At 43.0% G+C, this 13202-nt stretch overlaps 1 protein-coding gene across 1 annotated transcript; it reads right to left on the bottom strand.

Moving 5' to 3' along the window:
• Window positions 1-8558: 8558 nt before the first annotated feature.
• Window positions 8559-8945, bottom strand: LOC144773721 (potassium voltage-gated channel subfamily E member 1-like). The gene has a single exon (XM_078658863.1). The coding sequence runs from the start codon at window positions 8943-8945 to the stop codon at window positions 8559-8561; it is 387 nt and encodes a 128-aa protein (XP_078514989.1).
• Between the last annotated feature and the right edge of the window lie 4257 nt (window positions 8946-13202).

The raw sequence follows: 13202 nt of genomic DNA, 5'->3' as shown, positions 1-13202 counted from the left end.
CTCCGGTAGAAATTGGCGAATCCTATGAACGCTTGTACTTCTTTAACACTGCTCGGGGACTTCCACTCCAAAACAGCCTGAATCTTTCGTTTGTCCATGTGGATGCCAGTTGGTGATATCACAAAACCCAAAAATTCTACTTGAGTGACATCAAAGGCGCATTTTTCCAATTTGACAAACAATTTGTTCTCTCGCAACTTCTGCAGGACTCTTCGTACTTGTTGCTGGTGCTCCAGTGTATTGACAGAATAGATCAATATATCGTCAATATACACAATTACACATTGATCAATGAATTCACTAAGAACATCATTAATAAAGTGTTGGAATGCCGCTGGAGCATTGCATAGCCCGTAGGGCATTACTTGGTATTCAAATAATCCAAAACGAGTTCTAAAAGCCGTCTTCCACTGATCACCTTCTCTTACTCGAATGAGATGGTATGCTCCTCTCAAGTCCAGTTTTGTAAACATCTGCGCTCCTTTCACCTGATCCAATAAAACTGAAATGAGTGGAAGTGGATACCTATTCTTCTTTGTTATCCTGTTGATGGCACGATAGTCTATACACATTCTTAACTCACCCTCTTCCTTTTTTGGCACGAAAAATAAGGGCAAGGATACCGGAGATTGGGATGGACGGATAAATCCATTCACCAAATACTTATCAATGTACTCTTTTAAATGGTTATGTTCCTTCTCTGTCAAAGCGTAGACTCGACTACAAGGCATATTCGCCCCTGGTTCAAAATCTATTTTGCAATCGTAAACACGATGTGGTGGTAGTTGTTCGGCTTCCTTCTCATTGAACACATCTTCAAAGTCTTGATATTCCTGTGGAATGGGCTGTGTATTTATAACACACACGGTCACATCTGCTGAACACAGGGCTTGAGCTGGATTTTCCGTATTCATTTCCCATTGTTTTCTGTAACAGTTCTCTCTGCAGTAACCCGAAGTCATTTCAATCGTTCTGGCCGCCCAATCTATTATTGGATTGTGCTCCGTGAGCCAAGAAAGTCCTAAGATTAGTTGAAACTGAGGAGCATCAATTAAATTAAAATGTATTTCTTCTCTGTGCCCATCGTCTCAAATCAACTGTACCAATTCGGTGTGACTGACGATAGGACCCGAAGAAAGGTTCGTCCCATCAATTGCTCTGACTGGTTCACTCTTGGTTTTAGCGATCGCTCTTAAGCCAATCTTAGCAGCAAATTTTAGGTCGCAAAAATTACCGGTGGCTCCCGAGTCCACCATTACTGTCACTCCTTCTCGGGTTTCTTGACGAAATTTTATCGTCATAGATAATATCAAATGTGGCGAAGATGACTGCGGGATATTTGCTAACTGATGTTCTTGTGGAGTTGGTTCTTGACTCGCATCCACCTATACAACTCCTTCTACAGGTAGTGCTTGTATGATCCCTTGGGCTTCTTTGGGCAGTTACGCACAAAATGCCCACTTGAACCACAATACATGCATAGATTACTGGCCCGTCTTTTCTCCTTCTCCTCCTTAGTTAGCGGACCCCTGATGGTTCCTATCTGCATAGGTTCTGGTACCGTGGATACTTCAGCTCCTTTTCCCAAATCATTTCTTGCTCTATCAAAACGAGGCACTGTACTCCGAAATTCACGCCTTCTCTCTCCTTTTCGTTCTCCTTGACGGAAATCCAATTCTAAAACCAAATCGATTAAAGCTGAAATTTCTGTGGGACGGTTAGGTATTTGCGCCAGCCCATCTTTTAATTCGTCTCGTAAACCTCTATAAAAGATTGCAGTTCTTTTACTTTCCGGCCAATCAGTTTCCATAATTAACTTATTGAATTGCGCCAAGTATGCCACCAGTTCTCTGTTTCCTTGCTTTAAATCCAGCAATTCGTTATCCACTGCCTGAGAGATTCGTCTTCGATCAAATATTCGTAGAAATTCTTTCTTGAACTCGTCATAGTTCTGTAGCAGGGGATCATCTCGTGACACTATAGGCATGGACCATGCTGCCGCATCCCCACTTAGATACGATAGGATGAATGCCACTTTAGATTGCGCATCAGGGAAGATAGAAGGGCGACACATAAAATGCAAAGAACATTGCGTGATGAAGACTTGTGCTTTCTGTGGGTCCCCGCTAAACCTCTCTGGTGCCGCCAAGGGAATTACTGGGGATAGGGAGTGTATAACCTATGTAGTTAATCTGTTTACCTCCCCCGCTGAAGTTGTTGGACCCTCTCTATTTCCTGAATGCGATTGCCCAATTCTCTGCGCTAGTTCCGCTGTCTCCTTTCTAGAATTCACCACTTCTTGCCTCAAATTTCGATTTTTTTCCTTCACTCCTACCAACTCTTTTTGTATTGCATCTAAGACTGCCCCTAAGGTTTGCAAGTTAACTCCCTCAACCATTCTGTTCGGGTGCAAGTTTTAAAACGTTGGCACTTCACTCTGTCAGGAACCTGACTTACCAAACTTTCTTTTCTTTGGACTTGCACAGGAACAGAAGATGCTTACTTCCCAACTCCACCTTCCAATCAATCAGAGACAGAATGATATCATGACTCTCATTAATCAGACAGGGGGAAGGGGGAAATTGGATAAAATAACAAAAGAGAAACAGAAGAGACTGGTCCGGACTCTCTGGTCTTCAGTAGGGTTCTTCAATCAGCTTTCAATCAGCCTTTCAAAGATTCCTAGGAAAACTAGGCACATGCACAGAGTATAAGTTCACCCCCCTACTGCTCTAAGCTTCCTTTAACTAAACTCGCTTCTAAACATACCCCAAGTCCTACGTTGACCTGCCTCTCTTCTTTTTTTCTGTTCTGAAGTGAATCTCCTGGGTGTTGTAATTGCTTGCTCCTTTTACCTGCAAAGATATCAAATTCTTATTCTCTGTAATTCTACCCAGTATCTAGTCTTATTTATTCTTTGCCTTTTGACCTACCCAGTTCTTGTTATACTATGCCTAATGTCGCCTTCTTGTTTTTATTCAATATAGCTGCCAACTTTTCTTTCACTTCTGTAAAATATTAACAGGTTATTACTAACTCCTCCTTTTCTTTTTAAACTAATTATTATTTCTCCACTATTGTGTAACCTACCAAATTAAATGTTGAGTTGTAAGTTCTCTTTCTTCAAATTAAATGTCAAAACTTATTCTAACTCTTATTTCGTCTTACAGGACTTCACTACTGTCTTCCAGATGATAAGGCTCACTAGAATGCCCAGGTAAGTCAAGATTATATCCAAGAATTACTTTCTCCTGTGTTGATTTAGTCTTACAGTCTTTCTTGCTTCTTGTTTACTGAGAATTATCGTAGACTTCTGCTCAACACCTTAAACTTAAAGTCATTAGTAATACAGCGCTTTATCAAGTTAATAATTTCCAGTCTGAAAACTTTAGCTATAGTGCACTTAGCTTTGTTGTTCTTCTAGACTGCTCTCAGTGTAGTTCTTGTCCGACGCCACTGCTCTCTTCTACTCGGCAATGCTGACAGGTTTAAAACGGACTCGAGAACGGACTCCAAAAATACGTCGCTTCACTCGTAGCTGAATTCTCTTCTCCTCTGGTACTCTGGACACGTCAAAAAGTCTCTAAATAACGATACTTGAAACAAGCGCACGAGCACTAGTATAAACGACTACCTCAGCTGAAGATCTCGGTGAAGTGCGCACTTCCACAGTAGCGCGAGCGTCACCTAGAATCCTCACCGGAGCCGGCTGATCAACTAGACCGCCAACTCCAGCTGCTTAGCGGCCATCTTGAGATTCCGCAAGTGCCACAAACGGGACCAGGACAGGTCACTCTTCCTTCTTTCCAGCCAGTAAAGACTCGTTTCGTAGCATACAGGTTTGGACTCTGATTCTTTTGCTGTTGGGATCCTGACACTTTCAGACCACGCAATCTTCCATTAAACTTTCTGCCTACGCTGATGATATTTTACTCTTAATCTTGAATCCCACTGTCTCCATCCCTGCTTTCTTAGAGGAAGTGTGGACCTATTCCTCAATTTCCGGCTATAAGCTCAACAATGATAAGTGTGAGATTTTACCCCTGACAAAGTTCACCTTTAAGCCTGATTTCAATGCCTCCAATTTTACCTGGTGTCCCTCCCACATTAAATATTTAGGATTACACATCACCCGTTCCATCCCCGACACCATCTCACTATGCCTGACTAAATGCACTCAGAAAATATCTGATCTTACATCCAGGTGGCCCCTCTCTACCTGTCTGGGTGGGGTCGTTTGGACACCATTAAGATGATGTTCTCCCCCATTATTTTATACACAATCTCTAATATCCCTGTCCCTATCCCAGCTAAATTCTTTAAGAAAATCAAATCGGTCTTATCCTCCTTCTTATGGCATAACAAAAAACCCAGAATGTCCCTTACCAGGCACATTCGCCCCGCTTCTGAAGGTGGAGTTAATTTTCCGGACTTCCCAGCCTACCAGAAGGCCTTGCTTCCCCATGCCCTCTGTGGACTAAGGTTGAGCGCCTCTTCCTTTCCCCTTTCTCCTTCGCTGAATATATCTCTTTTTCATGCAAGCCCTCCTTAATTCCCACTCCCATTCACAAATTTACTGTCAAACTCCTCTTATCCTCTAAGCCCCCCCCCTACGAATGTTGCTGATTTTCTTTCATCCACTATTTGGCATAACAAGTACCTTTTAATCTGTCGTAAACTCTTTTATTGGAGATCTTGGAGGTCCAAGGGACTACTCTGGATTTCGCAACTCTTCTCACACTCCACCTTTTTGCCTTTCCACACCTTATGCTCCACCTTCGATTTGCCCTTATCCTTTGCTCCCAAATACCTCCTACTCAAAGCAGCGGTTATGGAGGTCTACACAAGATTCATACGGGCATCTCCTTCCCATATTTCTCCTAACTTTACTCACCAACTTCATTCTACACTGCGAGCTACTCCTAAAGCCTCTACTCTTTACAGGCACCTTCATGCACATACACTTACCAGACCTAAGTCTAAGGAGGAGGAGCAATGGGAACATGACCTTTCCACGTCATGGCCAGTTTTCTTTTGGGACAAGATTTGGAGGAAGGTCCGTAAAACTTCCAGAGTGGCGTCCTTGACGCAGTCCTTGTTTTTCATCTACAATCGGCTGCTCTACACTCCTTCTGCCCTTAACAAGCAATTCCCCACCACTCCAGATGTTTGTTAGTCTTACTCCTTACCTAATGCTACCCTGTTTCATATGTTATTTCTCTGCAAACATGTACATGATTTTGGTTACAGTTCTGGGCTCAAATTAATGTCATTTTTCATACCTGTATTCCCTTGTCTCCCACCCACTTCTTTTTGGGAAGTCTTTCCCGTTGCTGGGATGGGACTGATCTCCATATTCGTATTGTCGATTTGCTATTGGTTGTTGCATTTCAACAGATTACTATTAATTGGAAGACCTCTTCTACCATGTCTTTGAAAGCATGGTGGTATAATGTATGTCATAATCACAGGCTTGATAATGCTTTTGTTTTTCCTGCCCAGCTGGCAGCCAAGCGTGCAGATCTCTGGCTTCCTGTTACAATGTATTTAGATAATTGTAGAACTCGTTCATTTTGTCCACGACCTGCTCAGCAGGAAGTCTCCAAACCCCCTTGATGCCCTTGTCATTTCCTTTCTATTTCAACATTATTACCTGCATATCCTCATTTGCATTTGCTTTGTTGTTTAATCATTTTGCCCTTTCTTTTTAATCATTAATGCCCATGATTAGTTTGTTGTTGTTTCATCAATTATGAAGTTTATTCTGATCTATTTCCCTATGTTTCCCCTTCCCTTCCCGTTTTCCGCATATTTTTTTTGCTGTATTATGTATTGATACCTTATATATTATGTTTAATAAACTTCTATTGAACTTAAAAAAAAGGCTCACATGGCTTACAACTGAAAAAGATGCAGAGGGTGGAATGGAAACCTAAAGCTATTCTATAACAGACTACATGGAGACAACCCTGGGGAAACTCTTAGACAGAACCAAGAGAGGAGCACCGGCCAGTCGGCCTAGGACCGGCCAAAGTAGATCTGAAAACCTATATGACAGCCCGATTTGGAATGTTTACTTAAGCAACTGGCTGGAATGTTTACTTCAGCAACTGGCTTTTCGGGAACTGTGTAGTACAAACATCAGGAGGTAAACACAACAATACACGCTTAAGACCAGATTCAGTGGGCACGGACATCACAGTATGAAGGTGTGAAGTAAAATCCATACTGCAAAATGTTATAAAACCAAGGGAGCAAGGATAAATGCGGTAGGGACTCGCTCGAGGTTTGGAAAGGAAAAAATAATGTAAAACAAAAGTAATCCGAGTAGGAGAAAAATAGAAAATCAACCGAGAGAGAGGATATACCACACTCCTCCCACCACGGTTAATGTTATTCATTGTGCCACGCTTGAATGGTTTTACTTCCCGAAAAGCTTTTTTTTAAATGTATTTATTTTTCGCTTTTTTGTCGGTTTGCTGCATCTAAAAGGCATTCATGCATTTCATATTTAATAATAGATTAAATACAATGTTGGCTAATTACTTGGTTGAAGATGATTATGGCAACAATATTTAAGCTGTTAGGATGGCAAATGACAATACAGATGGTTCTTACACAGCAAACGTATTCTAAATTATTGTGTTTTATTTGTATAGCCCATGTCACCCAAAAGCATCAAAGTGCTAAGATCCAACTGGAAGAGCAAGAAATTCAAAAGAGCATGGCAGCATTACAATCATGAGAAAGAAAACAACTAAAAAATTACAATGCTTAACATAGGAAGTGAAGTGAGATTTTTATGTCAATTTGAATTGCCCATATATAGATATGTCGCGACTCTCCAGAGCTCTATCGTGGGCATAGAGGTGAGGATTGGAAACCTGTATGAGCATAGAGGACAGGGTTTGTTTAGAGGCCATTAGCTCTAATCAGAGTCCTTGCAAAGGGATCTCTAATACCCTTAAAAAGTACAGAAGGGTTGCCACTTGCACTGTGAAAACACAGAGCAGCTTCAAAACAGCTGCTCCGTTTTTCACATGAATGCTCTGCCCCCAGGGCAGAGCAAGTTCATTGCTGCCCGGCAGCAGTGCATTCTATGTAATATTGTACACTTTCCCTGTTTGTGTCCGGTGCACCTGTTTTAAGGTGCACTGGGCTAAGTGCGCCGGACGCAGACAGGGAAAGTACACCCTTTACATGATAGGACCGTGCGTTTCACAGTGCAGGAGGCAACCTACCTGAACAAAGGGGATTAGAGATCCCGTTGCAGGCAGGTGCAAAGAGTGACTACACCTACCTGTAAGGGGATGTCTGGTGGGTCCATGGAACCACCCCTTACTCCCTCCAGGGGGGTTGCGATCAAGGTGCACTGCCAGTGCGGCTCCTGAGAGCATCTTTGCCTCTATGCCTGCATATATATAACAGTGCAGGCACAGAGGCAAAGGAACTTCCTCATTTGCATTGGGCCACGCCCCCATGCAAATGAGGGAACGCCCTCTGAAGATAGTGCTGGTACTTTATGTGGGCCAGTGCTATCCATAATACAGAAGAGGGTGCTCAAGCGTATGCGGTCCCTTCTGTATTATCAAAGTGCCACGGGGCGCACAAAGTGGGGGCAAATGCCTGTGGTGCCCCTGGGGCAGTTTGGTAATATGGTCCCAACTTGTTACTCCACACAGCACTTGTCTTCTTGCCTCTATATTGAATATGAACACTTTGGAGCAGATTTACAGGCCCCTTGCACCACTTTTGCGTCATTTTTCCCATGTTAAAAATTACGCAAAAGTGGTGCAAGGGGCTTGTAAATCAGCCCCTTTATTTTTTATTTTAGCAAAATTTATGATACTAGGTAAAGACTTGAGAAATGACTTGCAAAACTTGTAAAGTTTGACTCTACTTCTTCAAAACAATTTGTGAGTAATGTCAAAATGTTCTGGCATTTCATGCACCCACTCTCGAAGTTGCATCCTATGGACATGTTCACTTTAAAAACACATCTATTCCAGAAACTGATTTTTGTTTTGATGATAAGCAAGTCTCTTCAGGCTCATTGACGTCACTTTGGGTACATGTGGGTATGGGGTACAGATATCAATTGACAAAGATGCAAAGGGTCGTGAAAGTTATATCACATAAACTGTGTTTCAAGATGAGATCTCAGTGTTAAGCTTTGTACCAAGGTTCCTCAACGGTCCCCTGTTTGCAGCCAAGGAGCTGGGAGAAGAACAAGTTGTGCAAATTACAGAACGTAAAGGTACATGTGCCTCTCTGCACCCTGTTAACTTTATGTTTGTGTTGCAGCCTTAAGGCCCTCTTCAACTAGGGGTAGCAAAGGCAATGCCGGGGATCCCAAATGGCAAGCCAAGTTGTATTCCCTGGCTACTGCTAATTGACATCCATGACATTGTGATTGTTGTGGTAACTTGGGATCAAAGTCTACAGTCAGCGGTGATTGCATTTCGGGCTTGTTAAACTGAACCTGGTCATTTGATGTGCTGGCCCTAAGCACCCTAGCAACTATGTGGACCTGGATGATGTTTTGAGCATTCAAAGTCTTAGGTGGACTTTATCACAGGGATCTCATTGCTCGGCTGCTCCACAGCAGACTCGTTGTGAATCAGCAGGCAGGTGTTATTTGTTGACAGAGTTCTAGCTTCAAAAACCAGCTTATCCTCCTTCTCCCAGCCCCTTTCGACGTATGTGTGGAAGGGATCGCTGGAATGCTCCCGCTTCTTTGAACGGAGGTTGAGCATCATGATCCCAAAAGTGAAGAAGCCGAAGAAGCACAACACCAGCAGGATATACACCACTTCCAGATCGTCATGGTGCCTGGCGGAGTTGGGTTTCGTAGAATTCTTGGCACCATCCATATATTCTTTCAATAGATTAGAAAGGAAAACATTGAGCTTTGTGCTATTAATTTCCTTTATCTTCAATTTCATGGTTCCACCAGGCAGTTCTTTATTACTGGAATAAAATAAAAACAAAAACATATTTAAACGTGTATAAATTGTAAAGATTAATTGTAGGACACCAATCACACCCAATTGTAAACAATCATCTCTCCATTTTTTCTAAAGTCTGTAACATAAGGTAGCTCAAAACAAAAACAATAGTAGGGTAGAGTCCGCAAAGGCAAAGCAACACGCCTTGCCAGCAATCACTACTCGCCGCTAAAGAGGGATTATTGAAGGGAATCCCTCTCTGTGGATAGTAGTCAGTAAGATACTTGTCTCCAGGCACAGCTGAATAAACCAGTCTCAATTCAACACACCACAAACCCTCACCAGTAAGGCTAAGTCAAAGTTACAGTCAAATCAATTGTCGCATCTGTGGAGGAAAGGATATATCAAGCGGAGCATTCAATGGTGGAATTTAATCCTCTACACCATATACCAAATAAAAAGATTTTACAGCACCACCTTTCTAATCCAGGCCTATGGTCTTCGCTTCTCACCCTGCTAGGTCCAATATTAAAACACCTTGCATTGTTTATGAAAATGGGGAAAGTGCCCTCCGGGTGCTTTATTTATTTGTGTATTTATTTGGGGCTTTATAGAGGATTAGTTTTTCCTGGTTACTCTGGAACGTAGGTGCAGATTTACAAGAAAGTGACGCATCTGTAGAGATACATCACTTTCACTGCACCACTCTGAGAAACCCATGCGTCACCATGGATGCGCCGTATTCTAAATACGGCGCACCAAGGTGCAAAGATTTACAGATGCGTCAGAAATTCTGACGCATCTCTTAACCCAAAAGTCACGCATAGCTGGAGTCGCATCACAAGCACGACGCAACTCCAGCAATGCAGGGGGAGGCCTATGCTCATTGTGCTGCAACACTCATTCTGCCTGCTTCAAGCAGGCATAAGGGTTTCACGCTGTGGCGTTCTATAAGTGGTGCAGTGAAATCTTTTAGATTAATAAAAACTAATGTTAAAATGTGAAAATACAGGCCTTTAAAGGTAAAAAGGGGAATCCCATAGACCCCTCCACCCCCAGACATTCTCTTGCAGGTGGGTGCAGTCACGCACAGAGAGGCAGCTTTAAAACAGCTGCTCTGTGTTTCTCTTGAATGCGCTGCCCTGAGGCAGCGTGAGCCTGTGGGTGCCCCCGAGGGCAGTGCATTCTTTCTGATAGGACGTACTAGCTTTGTGTGCACCCGGCGCATCTACTTGGCACCAAAATGAAAGATGCACTCTATCTGGAAAACGGGCCCAGGATTTATTGGAAGGTGTAATCCATCAGGCAAGTGTTTGCTGAGCCAATATGCCTCAGGAGTTGCATTGCATCAAAATGTGACATGAACAATTACAATGACAGTAAAGATTTCCATCTAATTAAAAGACAGAGAAATGTATTACCATATGAGCAACAACTGCAGCCAAAATTAACTGTTACTTAAGTATATTAGGTATTAGGTAACAGGTCTGGACACAGAGATGAAATCTTGACAAAAAAATGGGATTTGCCCTAATCCTTCTATCACATCTTGGGCCTTAAATGTCAGGAAGGTCGGGGGGGTGATGTGGAGGAATCAACAATACACATTCAGGAGGTAAAACTTGAATTAGTCCCTACTTCTCAGTACAAAGTCCCAAAAATTCATAAAATAATCTTCTCTACATACCACCTCTAAATCCAACTGAGACAAACCAGCTTCCAGGCCCATTGAAATTAGTATATCCCACAACTTGAAACGATGTATGCAATAAAAGGAGCTTGATAAGTCCATAGACTCCAGCTGCAAAGAGCTGCCCTCAGCACACTTATATTTAAAGATAAGTAAATGGAGATTTAAGAACTGTTAAATGGTGCTAAGGCCGTTCCTAAATCTCTACAGGGCTGAAGAAATGATGTTTCTCCCCAAGGTCCACCCAAGCAAGCGATCCGATATAATACACCCAATCATTTTAGTGGCAGTATCAAGGCGAGAAATGATCTGATAACACGGAACAATAATAGATTCGCACCAAGATGGGGTGACAGCAGCCTTACACACACAGTTGATGATATTGGCAAGCAGCGGTGACCAAAACCCTGGATTTACCCTAAATATGTCCATGGATACCCCATCCGGAGCTGGAGCTTTTTTGGGGGACTATTTTGGATGGCTTTGGAAACTTCCTCAACACTAAAGTTAACACTCAAGGGTAATGATGCGTCAAAGAGCCCTTCCTCAGCATGAGGGGTGCTGGATTTATATAGTTTGCTGCTGTGTTCTGTTTAGTTTTTAGGGCAAATGTGGGTAGTCACTAGGTCATTGAAGCCTCCAGGAACAAAGAGCACTCAAACTGATACCGGAAGGCCTGTGTGTCTTTAGTCTGGCAGGCAACTACTAGATTATACTAACCAAACAAAACGTTTTAATCAAGAAAGGGGGCACTGTTCCATCGGTGAATGTGCAGCGACTTTACATGCACACCCCGAACTGGGAAAGAAAAAGAGAAAGGCGGGGAACCTCCAGAAAGAGAGGAAAGACTAGGTTTGGTTTAAGACCCTCTCAGTGTACACCATGGGGGGGGAAGGGAAAGACACTCTTTGTCTCTTGTTGCCCTCACACACCCTGAAGGATGTCATGCTTCATCATCGGGCGGTGCTCCTCGTTGGACCGGTGCTGCAATGCCCAATGGGTCCCCCGAAGGGTCACTTTGGCGGAGATCTTTTGAGAGAACAGCTGTAAGATGTGTGCGGGTATGTGGAGGGGGTCCTCTTAATTTTGGAGGGGATCCTCTTAAGTTTATGTACCCTTAGTAACATGTGGTCACGTCACCACATGTTACATAGGGTACATAAAATATCCACATTGTAACCCACAACCTTCTTGGTTTTTTAGTATGACAGGGGAACACATGTTTCACTAATAAAATTATTATGTTCTGGGATCCCCCAGCCATTTTTATCCACTTATCACCTACACCATCACTTAAGAGGACCCCCTTCACGTACCCACACACATCTTACGGCTGTTCTCTCAAAAGATCTCCGCCAAAGTGACCCTTCGGGGGACCCGTTGGGCATTGCAGCGCCGGCCCAATGAGGAGCACCGCCCGATGTTGAAGCATGATATCCTTCGGGGTTGGTGAGGGCAACAAGAGACAAAGAGTGTCTTTCCCTTCCCCCTCCCCCCCGCCTCCCCATGGTGTACACTGATAGGGTCCTAAACCAAACCTAGTCTTTCCTCTTTTTCTTTCCCAGTTCGGGGTGTGCATGTAAAGTCGCTGCACATTCACCGATAGAACAGTGCCCCCTTTCTTGATTAAAACTACTAGATTATCCAACTTCTCATACCTATGTTTCACCTTTCTTTTTTTGGGGGGGCCAGATTATATGTCTTTCTACAGATGTTTATTATCGCCTGGTCCCTGGGGAGTTGCTTCAGTGCCTAACGTAACTTGTCATTAAAATTATGCATGCTTTATCAAACCATACATTTTTTACTGCCCTTTGTTTGACTGGGCTTTGACAATATATCTCTAATATGCAGGGTTACATCGATAAAACTAGATAGAACTTCTGAGAGACCAACACCTCCGATGTCCACCCAGCCACCAGATCAGCACGCTCATTAATCACCTGATCCATTACCATGTTCATGTCTGCAACGCGCCGGACTAGCCTGTGTCCCACATTTTTAGTGGTCAGTGGCTGCCTTCTCCCTGAGTACATTTTTGTCCCCTTTGTGATGTCTATGGTAAGGGCAAGAGGGTTATGATCCCTATAGACTCTGGGAAGAAGCCTACCATCTACAATGAAGGGATTAATGCTCTGAGAAACAAAGACTTGGTTTGTTACTGACCCACTCACCCTTCCAATGTTAGTTGTAATGTTTGCAAAGGCCAGAGCAGGGACAGCACTATCCAAATCATATGATAACAAAAGGCATACAGTAGTTGCCCACTTGGAACCATAGCATCCTGTTCTAAATAACTTAATTCATCTAAATCTGGTGTAAAGGTTGCAGACGAGAGGGATGGCAAAATAACGACCTTTGCTTTGAAATCACTATCCAATATTAGGTAGAAAGGCCCTCTTGAGTGAGGATAGTTTGCTGCTAGCACTTCTATTACGTAAAATAGCCCACACAAAATCTGATTATCCCTGCCAGAAAAATAATTATTATAAAAGTTGACCATTATGACGGCAAGCTCAGGACCCCACCTTAAATCAAAGACCTATATGTATTCCCCGTCGGTC

Source organism: Lissotriton helveticus, chromosome 8 (assembly GCF_964261635.1).
Source record: "Lissotriton helveticus chromosome 8, aLisHel1.1, whole genome shotgun sequence".
Taxonomy (NCBI): domain Eukaryota; kingdom Metazoa; phylum Chordata; class Amphibia; order Caudata; family Salamandridae; genus Lissotriton; species Lissotriton helveticus.
The sequence above is the reverse complement of the archived record's forward strand: the minus strand, read 5'-3'. Positions and strand labels throughout refer to the sequence as shown.

Excerpts from the sequence above, each read along its gene's own strand:
- LOC144773721 (XM_078658863.1), bottom strand. The coding sequence starts at position 8,945 with ATGAAATTGAAGATAAAGGAAATTAATAGCACAAAGCTCAATGTTTTC.